Here is a 21,362-nt window from a genome sequence, read left to right as displayed (position 1 = left end):
TAGCGCCATCAGTGGGAGTTTTTTAATAAACACAATCAGATATGTGATACGAGGTGTGCCTAGTCTTTTTGCCCATCAGAGTCGTCCTAATGCCCCCCAATGCAGGTTTTACCTTTATAAAGAACCAGGTATCTGCTGTTACAGCTGTGGTGGATTAAAACCATAGCAAAAATATGCAGTTGAATAGGAATAATTATACCTGCTGCCTCACATTAGGTCACCAAAAATTCCAGAAAAACATTCTCATGTCATGAAATATAACTAATATATATTTTAAAGTGTGATTTGTCTTTTCTGCTGATGTCTGGAGGCTGTGTTATAAAAGAGCCCCTTGGGGTGACCAGATAGCAAGGAGGCATTCTATGACTGCATACTTTTTAAAATATGATTTGTATGATCTTCTATCCTGTACAGCTTGTACAATTGTTGATTAACAGGGATCATAGAGATAATGTTTTATTTATGGCTGTCTTGAAAGGTAGCAGCTCATGTGAGACAAACACCAGAGCAGCATGTATAAACCACTCCAATCTAGAGTATTTAATGCTTTTTTTTTTTCTTTTGTCAAAGTCAAAGCATTGCTTAGGAAGTAAATCGCAATCATGTATTTTTGCCAGCTTAACCACATTGTTCTGCCAATACGCTCGCACAGAGCCCAGTACTACTTGGAAACTCAGGCTTAACATGAATGGGGATAAACTGAGAAATGTGGATACTGTATGGATTGAAATATAAAATTAATTTAATTAATCTACAGTAAATAACACTCGTAAATACATTTCTGTTTCTTCTGTACTGTAACCTTTTGAGGGTCCTTTTACTGCCACTGTATTTTTAAACTGATGCTTTTTACCTGTGTTCCTCTAAGTTTCTTAGTAATCCTCCACCCACCGATGTATCTGTACGGAGAGACTAGTCACTCGTGTGTTTTCATATCTTGATTTAAATGACTGTGTGTGTGCAGGGAAGCAAGAAAAGCTACTTCATAATAAGCAGTGAATAGAATAAGGCCTTAATCTTGCAAGCAGAAACCACTTACCGTCTAGGGTCCACTAAGCGTTACATCTGCTCCATGTACCAAATTTCTCTTTATGAAAACGACCATTAAAGGTACCGGTGATGAGTGTCATGATTTTCTAAGTTTTGTTATTCTATGTAAATATAAAGAGTATACAAATCATGACAGGAAAAGCTAAGGCAGTAACACAGTAGCCTTTGGTTTGCATGTTTGTTTTTCATGGCACTCACCTTTTGTGCATCTGTATCCCTTTCCTTTGTGCTGACTTGCTTTCTTTTATACTTTTTATTTGTTGATGTAAATTAGTTCTGTTTCTTAATTTTTCCTATTCAAGGTCAGTAGGGTTGTGTTGTTTCTTTCCACCCTGAATTAAGGTCTAAACGACTCAGTCATGTGAGGAGCAAAGAGAGGAAATGCAGCCCTTCCTTATTACACACACAACATCCTCACAGATACAGACACTTACTGTGCTACCTACATACGTGCATGATATATTCTGATGACAGTATAATTTTGCAAAAACTAGATTTTTTTTAATGTTATGTTTCAGCCGTGGTCTTCTGTTTTGTCTGTTTGTTGTTTTTACAAAAGCCATTTCATATTGACCATCTGACCTGTAAGCAACATGAGGAAAACCTCATCAGTGCTTTTATATAACCTAATGTTACTGAGCTAAAAACAAACAAACAAAAGTTGGTGTTGTAATTACCTACCCTTAATTTGAAAAGTCAGTGGGATGTGTTCCTGTTTTACATTGTAAAATGTAATTTATACTTTTATGTTCAACAATAAATTAATATATGATGTAAATGATTTGGGGAAAACTTGTTTTTGTTTTTATCTTTAAATTTAGTGAGTAAGTAGTAGTGTAATTATTTACTCACATCAACTGAGCCTAATTGCTATTACTTTGCTGAGTTAGCACTGTTTGTTTTAACACATGATTTACTGGTTTAGGTCGTGAAGAGAGTCTGTCACAATGCTAGATGCAGAATGAAAGTTCACAAAAAAGGAAGGAGTGTTGTCTCTCTGACCTTCATAACTAAAAACAGAGTTACTGATGTGAGGAGCAGACAGATGGGGGCGTCCCGATTAAGTTACACATGCTACAAATATCCCTCAGGAGCTGTTACACTGTGCAGTCTTTAACCAATAAGCAGCAGCAGCTGAAGTGTGATTTTGCAGAGTGAAAGGACACGAAACCTGCTGCAGATATGAGCCAAGGTAGGGCAGAAGGAAAAAAAAAGGGTTTTAACACCTGCAGATTAAGATGCAACTTTGTCATCATTTTAGGTGGGGGAACTTACACAATCGGTGGCTGACTAAATACTTTTTTGCCCCACTGTATTTCCAGTCTCGCTGACCAAAGTCCTTAAACACATTCAGAAATTCACACACCTCTTTTGTTACTAAACTACTGTAGAGCCCTTTTCCTTTCACACACACGTTCATGTCACTACTTTGTCTGCAGCAGCTTTATTGTTTTCCGCCTGTATTGTGAGTTTAATCTCTTAAGATTTTTCGGGTAGTATAGTTTTATCTTCCTTTGAAAAATCAACTGCTCTGCTGCCACTACACTCTTTCATGTTTGTGATTGGTCAGATGCTACCAATGCCACTCCTTACATGGAAACGTGCAGGGGAAACCCTGGATTTACTCAACAAGCTGTTAACTAGCTTTGTGATCACTTTTTTTTGTTGCAGATGTTAGGGTAAGTGAATCCAGATAACAGAGAGACACCCTGAGTATATTGAAGGGAGGCAGGCAGTGTTGGACCCTTTAATAACTCTGCTGGAAAACTGAACTCATATTTTCCAGCAAAGATTTCACATGTAGAAACTGTTTCTTCTCCATCAGTAGTGCATACAGCTCCCCCTTCAACTCACCATTCCTGGTTATCAGGCTATTTAAGCACTGGCAAGCCTTAAGTTAAAAAACATCTTAGCGTTTGTTTTTAAAAGGATTCCAACATCAAGGGGACCTAATACCAAGCACAACAGATATCTATTACTTTAGAAGTTGGCAAAATCACAGTGAAACTGACAGTAAAGTGTATTCTCTGTGCAACACTAACCCTGAAACACTTGTCTTCAGTATGCTGCATAGTTTTTAGAAATTTCCTGTTATCAAATTTATCAGATTTGTCAGGTGTGGTTGCCCTGATAGTCCTCAATTCCGCAAACTTCTCTCCCATTCAAGGATCTGAAAACCAAATCAACAATGAGGGACAATTTTATTAAGAAAGGTGGACTCAAATGTGCATTTAAAAGAAAAATATAATGGACAAAATAATGACCACTGCTAGTGCTAGTTCAGCCTCTTAGTAGATGAATTTAAAAATCCTTAGTGTCTTCCTTCTTGCGTGATTCACTGGAAGAAAACTTGACCTCTGATTTTAAACCTTGAGATCAAGGTCAGCAAATTGTACTTAGATTTTTAGTAGATGTACCTATGGTATTAATTTGAAAATCCTACATCTTCTCATTCTTGAGTCATCACAAAGTTGGATGTCCATGCCGAACGTGTGGCCATCCACCACCCGCCTGGTGGGGTGACAACAATACCCTATCAACCGTTTATGACTGAAGGGAGAAAAGCAGCAAAGGATTCACAAAAGATGCCAACATTTAAATTTGAGAAAAAAATTATTTAAAAAAAAAATGAAAAAACAAAAGTCTCTGTAACTGACAGGTTTTTAACTCCATCCATCCATCCATCCATCATCCATCCATCATCCATCCATCCATCCATCCATCCATCCATCCATCCACCCATCCATCCATCCATCCATCCATCCATCCATCCATCCATCCATCTTCTTCTCCGTATCCAGAGCCAGGTCTCGAGGTTTTTAACTCAATATGTGAAATCTGTTTCTATCATATTTAGAATTTTAATGTAAGGGGTCAAAATATCATCCAGCCTCTGTAAAATGTCTCTAGAGCAGGCAAACAGGTACAGCCCCAGTCAAATATATGCACACACCCGAGGGCAGGGAAGTTTCTCATTATCCGAGACAAGTCATAATAAAAACCAACACGAAACTCTTTGACTGTTTACACAATGAACATGAAGTCAGTGCAGGAAGCTTACTGCATCAATTCGGTTGATGTTCTTTTGTTGAGTGTTTCATTATAAAATATGGGAAATAATGAAAAATAAAGAAATACTCCTTTTTAAAAATATATTTGTTATCCTTTTAACAGCTTTATTTGACAGAAACAGTGAAGATCGACAGGAAAGGCATGCGGCAAAGGGCCACAGGTTGGACTAGTACCCAGGCCCGCCACTTTCAGCCATGCGGCATATGGTCACCTGCTCATCCAGCCGAGCTAAACCGGCATCCAAGAAGTACTCCATTTTGACTGAGTGTGTCCAAACCTTTGACTGATACTGTAAAAAAACAAAACAAAAAAACAACTTACTCGTCTCTGCTGGTGATATCTTTGAATTTCTCAGTGCATGGCTGCTTGGCTGCCTTGGCTTTGTGACGCTGCCACTGCAGGTTTTTCAGGTCTGCTTCAGCCACATTAAAAGTATACTTCAGCAATGAGTCTTTTCATAATTACAGTGATCGCTGATATGTGAAAGATGTCTGTGTAATCAGGATTTACTGGTTATTATTTTGTGTTGCATCTTACAAGCAGCTTTCAACTAAAATTATTTAAGGAAAAACAAATGTATTTTTATTCTCAGTTAACTTACTCACAAAAATTATTCATCAGTCAGCATAGACACTTGAAGAACAAAAGCTGGAGCTGCATACCTGTGTGATGTGTTCTCATAGATATCATACATTACAGCCACAGGCATTAGTGTGTGGAACACCTGTACAGATGAAGTTAAGAAAGGTACATCTATACAAAAATGTACACAATTGTTTAAAAACAATAAATTTTATGAATATAGGAAATGTTCCTCTTAGTGACTGAGATGTCCTATTGTGTTATAATAAAGCTTTGTCCTGATTTTTATTGATTAAGCAAAGCGTAACCCAAACTTAAAGTATTCATTAAGGTGTTTGTCACATAGGCATAATTCCATATGAAGCAAATTACAAACATCATAGGGTGTTTAGCTTAGGTAAAAATGTAGTTTGTTGTTGTTTTGGTTTATGAGCTTAAATTGTTTCATGTGTGTATTGTATATGAGTTTAGACTTGTATACAGTTAAAAATGTATGGATCGTTTAATGTCGAATTTGGAATATTGATTTGTAAACAATGGAATTTGAAATAAGAGGGTAGGAACAGAAAATGTGAAACTTCATCTTACTTCTTTTTGAGCATAAACATTGTGTAGACATAGAAATATTCATGAAAATATAATGTTTTCAAGTTTTTCATTCCTCTTGTAAATCTTGAAATATCTATGTATCATTTTCAGAGCTTCCTTGTTCTTGTTAGACTTCAGTCTCTCCAACCATGCAGCAATACACAGAAAGTCAGAATTGACACTTCAGATTCAACTGGTGTAAACACTTGAAACTTTTATGCACTGATTTACAAACGTAAACAATTTGTAAACCGGTGCATAAAAGTCAAGTTTTTATAACGCAGCTATATCTATATATGTATTCATGTAGTATTCATGATTAATGGAAATAAATAAATAAATAAAAAAATTTATTTGCCCCTTAAATTGAGTATTTGTTGAACTCTACTTCGAGTCACATGCAGTTTTCTGAAGTCAGGACTCTTCCTCCACCCTTACAGCTTCTAAGGAGCATGAGAAAGGGTCTGTTCCCCTTTCATCTTCCTGTGATTTTTTACTGACATCCACCATCATATCTGTAATATAATATTTAAAGTAGGGAATTTCTTAGATAGAGGATACACCAAACCCAATGAAAAGATCCTAGAAGGATAAGGTCCACTACTTAAATAACTTAAAATTATGACAGAAATGTAATTCATGGTCTCTAAATTGTGAAAAGGCCCGAGTTTCCTCACTGCATTAAATGAAAGGCTGGAAAACTCTGATTTGCACATATGACTTTATTATTATTATTATTATTTTTGTGTTATTATGTATTATAATTAAAACCCATTTTTAATTTAAGTAAGTATATTCGCATTATACTGAAATTATGTAAAATACACACAGAATTTGTTCAAATGGTTCCAGTTTATTGGCATCCACTGAATCACTTTCATTACAGAAAAAACATTACCCCTAGTGGCAGAGTCCTGGTAGTACAGACTGATTCTATAGAGAAACACATACCACACAGCAAGTCAGTAAGAAAATATCTAAGTGTTATCTACAGTCAAGCATATCTGGGTTAAAATTTTACTGAAATCTTTCCTGGTTTTGGTTTTTATCAGATGAACATGAATTAATGAAATAATGGCTCCGCTTTAATGTTCGACATCCAAAGTCCAAAGGTTTACTTTGATATTAGGGATCATGTTAAAGCCCAAACATCTGTTTTATGACCCCAGTAATGACTCTGACGAATGCATCCACACCTTTGGTTGAACAAACGCTGCAGAAAACTGCTAATTTTCACCTGCTCTTTGAAAGATTTCGTGGTTTCAGGCTTCCGGGAGAGGCCAATCATTTTACTGCAACGGTTTTCCATGAACAGCATGTCTCAGCTGAGCGTTTGGAATCAGCAGATAAGCTACAGCTTCTACAATCTTTCTTTTATATAAGGAAAAAAATCACCTCAGCTGTAGCAGCAGGAGTCGCTACGTGTTTCTGAAGACGCTAATGAAATGAGCAGTTTGTTAAACGTCTCTGATCTTTTTATCATAAACTTTTTCAATAAATGTTTTTTTTTTTGTGTGTATCAGACAACTGAAAATTGAATATCAGTTAAGCAAAATGACAAAATGGCCTTCTCGCAGAACTGCTCCTAAAAGGCTCGTACCAAAATAATGACTTTGGTAATTACAACTTTTCCTGACCTCAATATCTAAATAAACACATTTGTTACAGGATGGATCACCCATGAAAAGAGAAAACAAAAACAAATATGAAGGGGATGCAGGCGTGAACCTGTTGAATACTTAAATCGATACAGGCAGTTAGAACTGTGGAATATTTAATAATTATTTTTGATCAGTCCAATGTGTCTATTAATGTTGCTAAAGTAGAGAATGGTCAGTTCATTTCGCAATAACATATAATCTAATTAATGCAACTACGCTACCCTTTTATTTAACTTTTCCAAACATGTTGTGATCAGTATATCAGCAAATGTCGTTTTCTGACTCGTTTATCTTGACACTTCTTTTAATAACGGCTCAATCCTCCTGATGTCTTCATTTATTTTTATTTTTGCCTTCTTATCAATTACCTTTTCAAAAGATACAGCAATAGTATTTTTAGTTTTAGCATTTAGATGATCTTTTTTCAAACGTGCAGGATTTCATTAGCAAAACTCAAACTGTGCCTCTTTTCCACTAACGAACATAATGAGCTTCATCATATTTCAAATGAAAGCATGACAACAGTTCTTTTGAACCTTGTGCACCTTTGTATCAAAATAAGGAAAATCCTTACATACAGGAAAATAAAAAGTCCCTTGTCTTTAAAATTGCTGCCTGAATGATTGTATCCCACAAATCCCATTTTTCAGACTCTACCAAGTGTTACTTTAATGAAAGCGCTGTGTGTGGCGTCCGGTGAAACAACCAAAAAAGCAACACATACTGAAGTGGCCTGATATTTTTTCTAACTATACAAACACACACTTACACACCGTAAATCAACAATCTCTCTAATTTGTCGATAAAAACCAAGCAAATAAAAGTCAAAAAGTAAACCTAATGAATGGTACATCCTCTTCACAGTGTAGCCACAGCCTTTAGGAATTAAGAGAGCGGACAGACAGCCTTTGCTCACTGAATCCGAACTATAACTTACAGCCAGATGCTTCGACTGACATGTCCTGATAACCAGGTTTACGTCTAAGCTCCTCTTCCTAAATCACTGAAACTTCCAGCATTTAAAACAAAATAAAAGCAACAGGAAACTTGTTCCAAGCTGGTGAAGTGGAATCCTTGACGATCGAGAGGGTACGGGGGAAAAAAACTAACAAAATAAACAGGCTGACAGAGTCTTTATTCTCCTCTGCAGAGCATTCTCATTTTACCAAAAGCCTTCCTCGTCCTCGTCCTGCAGGTTTGAGTTAGCAGGTAGGCTGGCGACTGTTAAGAGGATTGACCACACGTGTCCTCTGGCTGGAGACACAGTTGGGAGTATTTCTGTAAATCCAACGTGGAGCTGAGATTGTCTGGGGAGGAGCATACGGGAGACTTCGTCGAGGCAAAGGGTTCTCAATCGGTGGAGAAGAGGTCGCCTGCTGAGGGGAGCGGGGCCAGACCCCCAGTTACGTTGGGCAGCAGCGAAAGGTCAGGGAGACTCTGGATGTGGGACTTGAGCTCCTTCCTCACCTGAGTCACTCTCGCCAGTTTCTGCTTATACTCCTACCGAAAAAATGACGATACGCACAGGTATGAGCAAATTACATCTTTTTTTAATATGAAAACATGTGAGGCAGGAAACAGAAGAGCAAGGCAGTAAAGAAGGGAGATGACCTCTAAAGCTAGATGCACCAAAATGTCAGTAATAAACGTCAAAATTGTATTTAAACATCCAAGAATAAACGTCTGCCAACTGTGATAACCAGATCTGCTTTTTACAGTGTGCTGACCTTCTGACCTCTTTTATTTCTTGCCATGTCAGACATGCTCCCAGCTATGTGGGCATGTTTTTAGCCAATGAGTGCTTTCAGGGCTGAAGCATTAGCTGTAAACTGCTTCTAAACTTCTAAACAGCAGAAATAAACATGTTTGCAGCTGTTTTTATCTCCTCAGCTAATCTGAGTCACTGAACATGACCTCAAAAAGATGGGGGTGTTGTTACCTTTAGGTATTTTTCCTGCAGTTATCTGTGAAATAATATGGCATGCTGTATGGTAACTGCTATAATGAGTTCAGACATCTGTACTTAACTCTACAAAGTGTATTACAGGTATTACAGCTCCCTTTATTAATGAGACAAACACAAGCATTCAAACATCCTTTTCTAATGACTGTTGCGTCTGTCAAGTGCCTTACCTCCAGTTTCTTCTCTCTCTCCATGAGTGCCTCCTTCTGGCTGCTGATGTATTCAGTGAGCATACGTGCTAACTGCCGCCGGTCCTCCAGCTCTGCGGCCAGACGCCCGTTATATTCTGCCAGCAGCAAGCAGGCTTCATCCACAGTTTTTGAGAGCTTGTCTGCGGCTTCTTTGTCTAGAGTTGAGCCAAAGTGTGTTGTTAATCTCAGAGCCTTAATTTAAACTGAGGTTACTCCAGATAAACACGCTCCTCTGCATGCAGTGCTTGATTGCTGTATATATGTTCTGTCCTAACATTTATTGATTGAGTGCGAGTCTTTTTGGAAGGAACAATTCTATCACACTGAAAGCAGAGATAAAACAATCTAAGCTCAAGCTCTACAAAAAGATCTCCTGAGGCTGCTCTCTCCTTAGCTTTCTGTGGTCAGTGTGGTACACACCATAGAAGACACCTGTGATGCTAATTACAGGGCACAATCTAGTTTACCTTGGCTCTTTTCCACTAGTACCGGTACCTACTCGGATCAACTCTACTCGTTTTGTCTCATTTTTCATTATAATCAACTACCATCTAATGTGGATGGGATCATTACAGCAATTTGGCTGAAACTGCAGGGTTTAAAGAAAGTCTGTTTTGAATTTTGTGAAGGAGTCACTCTCATGACTCACCGAGTGACACCACTGACTTGCCAATTGGCAGCATGCCGTCTGTTAGCATGACATTTTTGGATCGATTCAGCTCGCTTGGTACCAGGTCCTACTATCAAAAACCATAAAAGCCGAGTCGAATTGAGCTCAGTAGGCACTAGTGGAATCAGTCTTTTCTAGGGGTACCATCATTTATAGCAAGGCCAATTTCATTAGTTGTTTAAAAAAAGGATTCTGCTGAACGACAATTTAAAAGCAATGTCTGATTTTCTTGAAGTTTTTTGTTTTAGTGTTATTACTTATCTCAGTTTCAAGTTATTATTTTAGTGACCACTGTAGGTTGTTCTTTCTTTGACAGAAGGTTACCAACAATTTTGTCCAAAACCGAGCTGAGCTGTCCAAGCCTTACCTGTGATCTTCTCCAGCAGGGAAACATCCTGGACTTCCTGCGGCAGCGAGGCAATCTTCTGACGAACAGCTGCGTCACCTGATGCAGCGTTCTCTAAGTCCTGCAGGGCTTTTACCAGCTCCTCTGTCTGCACGTGTGCCAGAGTGTGTTTAAAGACAGGAGACAAGGGAAAAAAAGGAAGTGGGGGAAACAGTAATAAGAGATCAGTAAGGAGGCCAGTCAAAAATACCACCATTTTAACATTATCTGGATTAAACGTTGGCATCTTCACCAGCTGAGTTGCCGTGGAATCTGCGTTGCGAGGAGAAGTGTGGCTTCTATAGTCGTTGTCATCATCGTCCTCATCTTCCTGGATCTTTTGATAGCTTCTTTTCACTGGCTTTTTTTCTTCTGCAGAGTGATGTTTGGAGATAACAGAACAGAAAAAACACATCATGAGGTCACTAATGTGTTTCCTTTAACACCTATGATGGCATACTGATGTCGACAGGATAAACCCGAAAATGTATTTACTGTTAGATAACATTTTGGGTACTTGAACGCTGCTCTTTCTGTTGTTCTGTGATACAAACTCAGTAAAAACCTGCCATTTACCTGCAAATGCAGGTGTGTCGACACACATGTTGTTAACAGTGAAAGAGTGAAAAGAAAGGCTTCCTGTTTGGAGAATTATTCAGTCGTAATCAGTGTATTTACTCAGACGCAGCCCACTGATACAGTCACCTCATAAATCATGACAGCTCTCTAACAAACGTCCACAAAATGTGACTTCTTTCAGTATTGGTGATCCCGGCCACGGTTTTAAAGTGAAATGCTGTGATGTCAAACGCATCGTATACATTTACATACACCTGTGACAACATGTTATGTAATAGTCATCTAACCTGAAGGCCTGGGGCTGTTTGAGTCTTCTATGGCGAGTTTGAGCTGCTGGATGAAGTCGCTTCTGTAGAGGTTCCTCTCCTTCCAGATGTTCAGCAGTCTTTCCATGTGCTTTTTACAGTTCTCGTCTGCATCACTGCAGGGCGACGAGAGGAGCAACAGATTTCAGCAGACAATAAGGGAGTAACGAGTTACATAAAAATTTTAAATTTAAAGACGCACAGGAAGGCTATAAAAAGATCAAAGCACATCCAGAGTTTTTATGACATATTTTCTAAAAAACAAAAGATAACGGGGGCTGCAGACATCCAGATAGGATCTGCTGTGCTTAATAGATAAGCAAAAACACAAAACAAAATTCAAACAAATGACTTCCCATGCATCTACTTCCCCACACAGACTCACACACATTTACTACATTCAGGAGAGTCTAATTTGGAGCAGACTTAGAGAACACGGTGGTCACCGTTAAAATATACCTGGCAACATGGGAGCAGGCATCGACGAGCACAGACTCAAAGTCTTTGGTGAACTCGGGGCCTTTCTTCTTGCTGTTCTGGATGACATCATTAGCCAGATACAGGAATGTCAGCTTCCTGCTGCTTTTAGCTGCAACGTACATGAAAAATATCTCATTTTAAACGTTAGCTTTAACAAAATTAACAAGGAAAATTCACAGAGTGATTATCAGTTTCTCACATTCAAATTATTTTGAGTTTGAGTTGCAGTTTGAGTTTTAATTGGCATATTTTCCCTTCATCATGCCCATCTCCTTTACTTACTGCATAAGAATGAGGAAAAATACACTGTTAGTCGCAATAAAACTGGATTTACTAGTATTTCTATTCTTTCACACCCATGTAAGCTGACCATCTATAAGGTCTTAGGGCAGGGGTGTCAAACATAAAGCCCAAGGACCAGAATCAGCCTAGCACAGATTCCAATTCAGCCCACTAAACTGCTTTGGAAAATGTAGAAAGGTGCATAAATTTTGGATTACAGCTTCTCCTACTGAGAAAGACCTCCCCCTTGACTGTTCATACTGCACCAAAGTAATTAAGCAACAGATAAACAATTAACTGAGAGAAAAATAGTTTTTTCCCCCGTACAATGCAGTATAACAGTTTATGTTTTTGGGTTTGTTTGTTTTTTACAATAGGTCCACAGTTTTAAGAAAGGCTATTTCCTATTAACAAAAACAAAAACAAAAAACAAAAACAAAACAGTACAGGACAGACTGGGCTGTAAGATACCAGAAGTCATCCTACACATTTATTTCCTGAAACTAAAATAATGTCATGGATTAAATGCACAGTTAAACTTCTTTGCACTGACAGAAAGGGGCTTTGCAGTGTGCTGTACGTGGCTCACAGCGTAAAATGAGTTTACAGTCTGTGTACAGTGTCCTTTACTTGTTAGTTACCGGCTCTCTCTTTGGCTGCAACATACACACAAATGTGTGGGGGGTTTTTCAGGAGGGCAGTCAGGTCTCACCTTTTTTCAGCTCTCTGTGCCACACTTTGACGATGAGGGCCGAGTGTTTGCGGTGGTGGATGATCCACAGAGACAGAGTCTGGACGCTCTGCTGCGAGCTGCTCAGCTCCGACAGCTTCTTCTCCAGGGCGGACTCAGAGAAGGACGACATGCCGGTGAGTAAGTGGGCGCTTCCCTTGTGACCGGACCGACTCCGACCAGCGTTAACGCGACTGAGCCCCGAGCTATTTTGGAGAGACTCGCACTGTCATCAAAACTGAAGTTGTGCTGCTAACTTACTGACAAGTAGCATCAAACTGTTTCCCGCTCCTCCCAAACGTTACCTTAGCTCACAGCTTCCTGAATTATCGACCAAATCCGCTAAAGCAAGCCTGCGATGAAGATGAGCTCCTTTATCAGCAGCTGCTTCTTCACTCAGTCCAGTGTTTGTTTACAGCACCAGCTAACGTTAGCCAACCGAGCTAAGCAGCCATCTGCAGAGCAGTGCAGCCCTGTGCTAGCCTGCTCTCCAAACAGACTCTGGATACACAGAACTTCTGTAACAAGCCCGATTAATACGTGTCAACCCACCAGCATAAAAAACCCAACGACGAAGCGCTAACGGCGAAACTCACACTTTGGCTTTGGTCGCCTAACTCATCAAAAAGACTTCTTTCAAAAAATGGCAGCTTGCACTTTCACCTCGATGTTCGCGTCGCATGGTAGTGACGCAAGCAGACCGGGCATCACCATCATCATCTTTATCCGGGGATGAAGGCTATTTTGTTCATATCGCCACTGCTTAAATAACACAGATTTTTTTAAAGACAGTCAGTATCATCTATAATTTCACGAGAATTTTGGGAAATATATCTCAGTATTTTTGATGATTTAGACTATATATGTATATACTAGAACATGTAATAAGGCTACAAGGCTAAAAGTAATTCACTAAAGTTTTGTATTTTTGTTTATTTTTCACTGCAGTTCAAATGCATTAAAACATGCAATTTTACACTATCAGATCAATATTTTGATTAGATTGATAGGCCAAAAACAACGGGAAGAGGAGAAGATGATTGGAGCTTTAGTTATAGGCCAAACAGCCCATTGTTTTGCTATGTTATGTCCAAAATGCCTCTCTTCAAATTTGCAGTTTGACCGGCTGATCTTTTAAAAGCTGTAAGACCCGAACACTTATGTGTTATTGCTCCAGTTCAACACAAAGACATTACAAACAGTTGTTATATAGGAATATAGTTAAATGTTGTACTACTTTTCTTTCTTTGTGTACCAAATGATTAATCAAAACGTTGCCCAACTTCAGTCTATGCTTAGCTGTTTGCAATTCACTTTGTGTAATGTTATAATATTAAAGAAGCATAAGAGTACATTAATAATGGCTGCTTTACACGTTTTTGGAAGGCTGAGAGGAAGAATTACACAGAGAGGAGTCACGTTGGTAAAGGTCAGAGTCTTACTCATAAACCTTTTGTCATGAGTAGATTTTTCTTGTGACTGTTTTCAAGCTATGATTGCTTTAACTTGGATCTATTACTCATGCAGCTCTGTTATTAATCTGACTGCAATATGTCATCAAAGGACAAAACAAAGAGAATTTATCCAACTTCCTGGCTCATACGGACATGTTAACAAATACCTTTCTGTTAAAAGTCTGCATATTGTGTGCATGCCATCAAATCTTTGTGTTTGTACAGGCATTTGAATTTACATGGCTATTTGACTGCATAATACAGCGGATAATAAAATGCACCGTATTCCTGTTCAAACAATGGTTTTTCCCTGGATCTAAGTAAATTACATGTTAGTACAACAGGTGTGTTTGACAAAATACAGGTCAAATATCAACCAAAATGCAAATTCTGGCACACCTGTACAGCCCTCATGAAGGATTTGCACATTACAAAATAAGTGTAGCTAATAAGACTAGTGTAACATGTAACATTATATACATTTAGAAATTCGTTATTTGTTTTTTTTATTTGCTTTTAAAGCACCCTTGAGTGTTTTGAAAGAGCCAATTAATAAAATGTATTACTGTTGTTGTTGTTGTTATTATTATTATTAGTGGTAGTATTGTTAGTATTATTATTATTATTGGCTTTTACATTTTCTAAAATGTCCTTCTGAGTAGGACATCACTTTCAAATTATGCCTTTACAAGCTAACCTCCTGAGACCCTGAATCCTCATCTGGTGACATTAAATTTTGGCTTTCAGCATCTTATACTTGATTCTGCTCAATAAACCGTTTTTATATTATATTTATTAAACATTGATGACTTTATTTTTCATTCTATTTTTTTAAGGAAAAATACTTTCTCTTCAAAGTAGATTCTTAGTTTTTGTGCTGACTCAGACACACTTTTGAGACACATTATTTCTATGTAAAGTTTAACAGATATTTCCTGTTTTATGGGCAGCTGCTTTTTACTAAACACACATCATGTGGAATTTAACAAAAATAATATCATAAAATGTACTTACAAAAAGTATCCAGCAGCATCAGGTTAACATTTAACTCCCAAAACCTGTAATGTTGCCTTCATTTGTTGATAAATTCACTTTGTATCTATGTACGTAATGTATGTACATCACACTGAAATTGCAATATCATCTATAAGATTAAGATTTAAAATCCTTGAAAGCAAAGTCTTATATTGGAAAAGACTATCAGCCCTAATAAATGTGTTAAAAAGTGAATCTGCACTCACTCCATGTTAGTGGTCAAAGATTTATGAAAAAATCACTGCCTCTTCATGACTTTCATTTATGCAAATCATTTCAACGGGAGGAAAACTCTAATGACACCAACAAATTCCACATGCAAAGTACCTTCACTCAGTAAACATTTTTCAGAAGAATGGAAAATCCTCCCCTCTGCCAGCCCACACTTTTAAGAAGAGTTCCTGATCTGTTTTTGCACAACACACTGAGCTTCCACATGCAGATGTGCATAAGCTGACGCTAAAATACGAGCATGTCTGTTACTGTGCTGCTTTCCTTGGGCTGGTTAGTGCTGCAGTCAGCTGATGGGAATCTAGATCACACCACTCACAGCCAGGGGATGTACCTGCAGGGGGACTTCTCCTTCGCTGGACTCTTTCCTCTCTTCTACACTAATGGGCTGAGTGGTTTGCCTGCTCTGGTTCCATGCAGAGAGTGAGTGTTTCTGTTTTATTAGACAGAAACCTGATAGATGCATTTCACTTGTGGACCAGTTAATATTGTCAGTTTTTTCAAACTTAACACTCTTTTTTCTTCTTCTCCAGAGGCAGGCCCAACAAACATGGTTTTCATCTGTTGCAAACTATGAGATTTGCTGTGGAAGAAATCAACAGCAAAACAGGGGTGCTTTCTCTCCTACCAGGAGTGAAACTCGGCTACCAGATGTACGATATTTGCTCAGTACCGGCCAGTATCCTGGCCACCCTGGACCTGCTCGACCAACAGTACAGGAACATTTCTACACCTGGGGCACAGAACAACACAGCCCTTAATTCCAGTGATGCTCAAACAGCTGTGGCTGTGATTGGGCCGGACAGCAGCAGCAAGTCTTTCACCCCTGCTGCTTTACTGGGGACCTCTCTTGTACCACAGGTAAGTTAATATTTGGAAGTCTTTGCTCGTGTCCATGAATTATTTTATATTCCACATTCACATCTTAAAAGAAACTCATTGCTCATTGCTCATTGTAGATCTCTTATGAAGCATCAAGTGAGCAGCTGAGCAACAAGATATACTATCCATCTTTTTTCCGCACAATTTCCAGTGACAAGAACCAGGTAGCTGTTATGATCCAACTCCTGGTTCGTTTCAACTGGACCTGGATCGCTCTCTTAGGCAGTGACAATGACTATGGGCTTCAGGCCATGAAGAGTCTGTCCCAACAAGCATCCAGCTACGGCATCTGCATCGCCTACCAAGGAGTCATCCCCTCAGCCACAGATGAAACAGTCCAGATCATGAGGAACATGGTAACGGACATACTGACAACCCACGTCAATACCATTGTGGTCTTCTCCAGCAAGACGAAACTCAGTGGCTTCTTCCCATTTGTACTCGAGCGCAACATAACAGATAAAGTGTGGATCGGGACGGAGGACTGGTCAGTGGCAACTCTTATATCAGGCATAAGTGGAATCAACACAATCGGTACTGTGATCGGTGTGGCCGTCAAACCTATATCCATTCCCGGATTTGAGGAGTTTGAGAAAAAGATAGTCGAGGCTTCAATGCAACGCGCCAACGCTAATGTTACCATGAGCTATGGAAATGACTGCCTACAGAGCACAGACCTGTACAGCCTCACCAGAAATAATTACTCTCTGGAGGAATATGACATCGCCTCTGCCTTCAATGTGTATAAAGCTGTGTATGCTTTGGCTCATGCTCTGCACACTACACTTGGTTGTGATGCCGAAAAGTGCAACAAGAGAACCGTGCATCCATGGGAGGTGAGTTGATTTAAACTGATGTTTTGGTTTGGTTTGATTTGGGTTTATTCTTTACATAATTCTCATTTTCTGTCCTCCCCAGCTTTTTCAGCAGCTAAAGCATGTGCGATTTTCCCTGGAGAACACCTCTGTGTACTTTGATGCAAATGGAGATCCACCCACAGGATATGATATTGTTACCTGGATTTGGAGGGGCACTGACTGGTCCCTGAGAGTAGTGGGCTCCTTTACCCCAGACCCAATTACACTGACAATTGATGCAGATCAAATTGAGTGGTGCGGAAAAGAAGGTTCAAGAGCAGTAAGAGCAACATGGTGTTTGGGTTTGTTTTATAGTTTTAAAAAAAATTAAATATTACAAAAAGACCCACAGAAAATTAACCCTAACCCTAAAAAGGATCATTTTCATTTCTCATTTAAAAAGGTTAAACAAATATGCTTTTGATGTTGTGGTTTATGTGCATCTGTTGTATAGCATTTATTTCTTCTGTTATTCTCTGCTCTCCCTTCCAACCAAGAGCTAGATCTATTAGAGATGACCTGTTTAAATAAAAGCTAATCTATAATATGTCTTTTTCTTTGACTGTGTATAGGTGCCACTGTCCATCTGTTCACCACCCTGCCCAACTGGCCACAAGAAGTTGCTGACAGGGCAGCATAAGTGCTGCTTCGACTGCCAGGCCTGTCCTGCTGCCACATTCCTCAATAAAAGTGGTAAACAAAGAAAAAGGAAAAAGGAGCAGAGATAAATAGAAAACAGAGAGGCGGGCGGTGGAAAAGGGTTTCCTTGATCACATATTATCTCTATGTAGCAAAATGAGACTGAAAAGTGAATCTGAGATTTTATGATCTCATAACAAAGATTATATAAAATCTATCTTTTTATTATAAAAGCCAGTAATAAATATGTGTCGTTTATCGGCATCGTCAGAGGTGCTGATTGTATGTAATGCAAATACAAATCCCCCAAAATCATAAAGATATCCAAGAAATAAAAGTTAAGTTGTTGTGCTCCAGAACTCAATATAGAGTTCAGCTATTTAAGATTTCTTCCAGTGAACAAAGTGATCCACGTTGCAACAGAGCGCCATTACATTGTTGTGTGTAAAATTGTCCAATAGGTGGTGCTGAATGCACATTCTGACGCTGGAGCCAAACGACCTGAAAAAACCAAACAAGGGCCACAATGTTGAATAATAACAAATCACATATTATATGATTTCCAGCAAATGCTGTGTGTTTGACTTTAAGTTTCAGACTTGGGCTGGTGAATCTGAGCTCAACCAACAGTGGACACAACTGCTGTCCAGCTTTTATATCCCAGGTTTTCTTCAAGCTGTGCTTTTTCTCTTCCTTAGATCCTGTAATTTGCCAGCCGTGTCTGCCAGAGCAGTGGGCGCCCCCGAGCAGTGAGCAGTGCCTGAACAGGACTGTCCTGCTGCTGGAATGGGACGCCCCTCTCTCCATTGCCCTGCTCTTCTTTTTCGCCACCTGCCTTCTCATGATCTTTGGCACTGCAATAATCCTCCTGCTCAACCTGAACACACCCGTAGCCAAGTCTGCCGGGGGCCGCACCTGCCTCCTGATGCTGGCAGCCCTGACTGCAGCCACCATAAGCTCTTTGTGCCACTTTGGCCAGCCATCGCCTCTGGCCTGCATCTTCAAGCAGTCTCTATTCATGGACAGCTTCACTGTGTGCCTGGCCTGCATCACTATGCGCGCCCTTCAGGTTGTCTGCATTTTTAAATTTGCATCCAAGCTGCCGCCAGCCTATGACAAGTGGGCAAAAAAACACGGGCCAGAGTTCACAATTTTCCTAGTGTCTGCCATCATGCTGATCATTTCCGTGCTCCGTGTGGCCCTCGACACCCCCAGGCCTTCCATGGATCTTGAATTCTACGAGGATCGCATCGTGCTCGAGTGCAGCAAGACCCTCTCGGTCGGCTCTGGTGTTGAACTTGCTTATGTGTCCATGGTCAGCGTTCTCTGCTTCACTTTCAGTTACATGGGCAAAGACCTGCCAGCCAATTACAACGAGGCCAAGTGCGTGACCTTCAGCCTCATGGTGTACATGATCTCCTGGATCAGCTTCTTCACCCTCTACCTCATCAGCAGAGATTCGTTCACCATGGCCGCACAAGTGTTTGCCACACTCTTCAGTGTCCTAGCCTTCCTCGGGGGATACTTTGTACCCAAAATTTATATTATTGTGCTGAGACCGCAAATGAACACAACTGCACATTTCCAGAATTGTATTCAAATGTATACCATGAAAAAATGAGTAGTGTGGTGATTTCATTACATTAACAGCACTTATATTCAAGGCAGCGCAAAATAATAGCTTTAAATGCATTTTATTTAAACAATGTTTATCTTGTGAGTGTATTTGTGTGTTATTAGATTGTGCATTCTTTTGCTTAGATGTCCTATAATTTAATTTCAGTGTAATTTAATTGTCAAGTTCAAGTTTCAAGTGAGTCAATAGCAAAAAGCAGCTGGTTACAGAATAAAAGTTTGTTACAGCAAGTTGCAGAATGATACAACAACTCATTGCATGTCAAAGAAATCCCTAACTGCTTTGTCTCTCTCTCTCTCTCTCACACACACACACACACACACACACACACACACACACACACACTGCTGCTGTTAGCTGTTGTTTGAGAGGATAGATGAAAAGGCCTTTTGTGGCTGGGAGGTCAGCGCTATTGACCAGTAGATGTGTGAGTAGAGTCGGAGGTTGGCTTTCCCACAGTCTCTCTGTCCACTCACAGGCTAATACCCTCGGTCAACAATCGAAGTGTGCCATGGGTGAACAAGCAGGAGTTTTATTGTCTGTACACAAAGAAAAGGCGCGAGAATAAAAATTCAGGAATTTCATTTCAACATCGCCCAACATACAAACTATCCGTTTGAATCCATGCAAAGGCACGTTTACACCTCTACCTGCAAACTGCTGTGGCCAACGTTTCACTGTGCTCTTGGCCGTGTTTGTCTTTCGTTACACTAAAATCAACAAACCATTAAAGTCACCCGAATACCAGCAGAGTCGAGGTTTCATTTGGGATGTGGCTATCCACACATTAATGATATTTTGCCATGAAGTCAAAGGGACAAAAATGTGCACAAAAAAACTATGTAAATCATTGTGGTGTGAAAACTAAGAATTTGCCTTTTCCACACTAGCAATTAAATCTATAATAACATGTTTTCTTTCAGCATCTTTTCCCCTGACACCACCAGTGCAATGATGCATCCTGTTTAATTATTCCCTGGGTGCATATCAGGAGCTTTTGCCCACGTTCCCCAGAGTAAATGCAGGCTGAGATAAGCAGCAGCTCCTGATAAGAGATGGACGGCACTCCATTCTCAGTCTGGAATGGTTTTATCTCCACTGAGCCAGCCTCTGATTGCTTCACTTCTCAGTTATTGATACATCTTCATCTGACACAAACCCCAATACGGCTTAATTAACGTGCCTTTGTCATGCTAATGACACGCTATAAAGTGAAGAGCAGCTTCAGAGCTGATAGTGTCATCCAAAATGAATCTGATCGCTTCACCTACACACCCACGTCTCCATGCATCACCAACCACGCCTCCTTTCACTACATCACAACCTGTGAGGGGAGATAACAAAGTTAGCACCTCTGAGATTTAAACAGAGAGATGTGAATGAAATGCTTGAACAACAAAACCACCAAGACTAAAAATCATCCACAGTTAACATAAAATGTTCACATAAGAACATGAGCGTCCTTTTTTTATTTTAGGGAAGAAATTATTTGATAAAATACTAAAATAAAATAGAGGTAGCAGCAAACAGTGGCTTTGATTTTTCATTTCCAAGCATTACACTGTGCTGTTAGGAATACTGAGTGTTGGAAGCATGAATTTACAGTAAAACACAAGCTAGGAAAATGCTATTGCGGTCTATACTTGATTATAAGTAAGTATATGTGTACACGTGTGAGTAATTGTGAATACAATATGTAGGCCATAAATCTGGGCACTGTGGAGAATGTGTGATTGTTTTACTTAGTAACATGGGGGACTGCTTTAGTTTCTAACATGCCAAGGTCAGCTGATTGTTTATTGTGCCTTTGCATTGCAAATAAAATACATCTTGTCGTGTGTAACTGACAAGATGCTGGCTGCAAATGCCAGCAACTAGATGCAATTTGCTGGATTTTTTAATGTGTTTTTCTGTTCACGTTGCTTAGCATAAATCAAAGAAATCCTATCACATTTCCTGATTATGAAATCTACAAACCAAACGAGGAAAATGTGTGTACAGCAGTGTTGTCAAAACCCATTTTAAGTTTGCTGTTTAGATATGTACAGACCCAAACATCCTTATATCTGTTGCCTTGTAGATCAAACCAT

At 39.4% G+C, this 21,362-nt stretch overlaps 2 protein-coding genes across 3 annotated transcripts; one reads left to right on the top strand and one right to left on the bottom strand.

The window, feature by feature from the left end:
* Positions 1–6,156: 6,156 nt before the first annotated feature.
* rprd1b (regulation of nuclear pre-mRNA domain containing 1B) lies at positions 6,157–13,180 on the bottom strand. 2 transcript variants are annotated; one of them, XM_085344236.1, is made up of 8 exons: positions 12,844–13,180; positions 12,521–12,744; positions 11,506–11,635; positions 11,029–11,162; positions 10,416–10,534; positions 10,145–10,271; positions 9,087–9,262; positions 6,157–8,453 (listed from the first exon to the last, which is right to left on the bottom strand). In XM_085344236.1, the coding sequence occupies exons 2-8, from the start codon at positions 12,669–12,671 to the stop codon at positions 8,304–8,306; spliced, it is 987 nt and encodes a 328-aa protein (XP_085200362.1). In that variant the 5' UTR covers positions 12,672–12,744; positions 12,844–13,180; the 3' UTR covers positions 6,157–8,303. The 2 variants fall into 2 exon arrangements, with proteins under 2 accessions (XP_085200362.1, XP_085200361.1); XM_085344235.1 differs by having other exon boundaries at positions 12,521–13,180.
* A 2,319-nt stretch (positions 13,181–15,499) lies between these two features.
* On the top strand, positions 15,500–19,257 carry tas1r1 (taste receptor, type 1, member 1). The gene is made up of 6 exons (XM_085344928.1): positions 15,500–15,681; positions 15,792–16,119; positions 16,218–16,976; positions 17,059–17,277; positions 17,570–17,690; positions 18,335–19,257. The coding sequence occupies exons 1-6, from the start codon at positions 15,500–15,502 to the stop codon at positions 19,255–19,257; spliced, it is 2,532 nt and encodes an 843-aa protein (XP_085201054.1).
* The last annotated feature ends 2,105 nt before the right edge of the window (positions 19,258–21,362 follow it).

This window comes from Diplotaxodon limnothrissa, linkage group LG20 (assembly GCF_057381915.1).
Source record: "Diplotaxodon limnothrissa isolate DT_005_m linkage group LG20, D_limnothrissa_male_GT1.1, whole genome shotgun sequence".
In the NCBI taxonomy this organism is placed as follows: Eukaryota; Metazoa; Chordata; class Actinopteri; order Cichliformes; family Cichlidae; genus Diplotaxodon; species Diplotaxodon limnothrissa.
Note: the sequence above shows the minus strand (reverse complement) of the source record. Positions and strands in the feature narration are given on the sequence as shown.

Bases quoted from the DNA above. Each gene is read 5' to 3' on its own strand.
- rprd1b (XM_085344235.1), bottom strand. From the start codon at position 12,671: ATGTCGTCCTTCTCTGAGTCCGCCCTGGAGAAGAAGCTGTCGGAGCTG. The intron at 11,636-12,520 runs GTGAGACCTGAC...TGTACGTTGCAG, and splicing joins GCACAGAGAGCTGAAAAAAG to CTAAAAGCAGCAGGAAGCTG. The intron at 10,272-10,415 runs GTGAAGATGCCA...GCACACGTGCAG, and splicing joins ATTCCACGGCAACTCAGCTG to ACAGAGGAGCTGGTAAAAGC.
- tas1r1 (XM_085344928.1), top strand. From the start codon at position 15,500: ATGTCTGTTACTGTGCTGCTTTCCTTGGGCTGGTTAGTGCTGCAGTCA. The intron at 16,120-16,217 runs GTAAGTTAATAT...TGCTCATTGTAG, and splicing joins GGACCTCTCTTGTACCACAG to ATCTCTTATGAAGCATCAAG. The intron at 17,278-17,569 runs GTAAGAGCAACA...GACTGTGTATAG, and splicing joins GAAAAGAAGGTTCAAGAGCA to GTGCCACTGTCCATCTGTTC.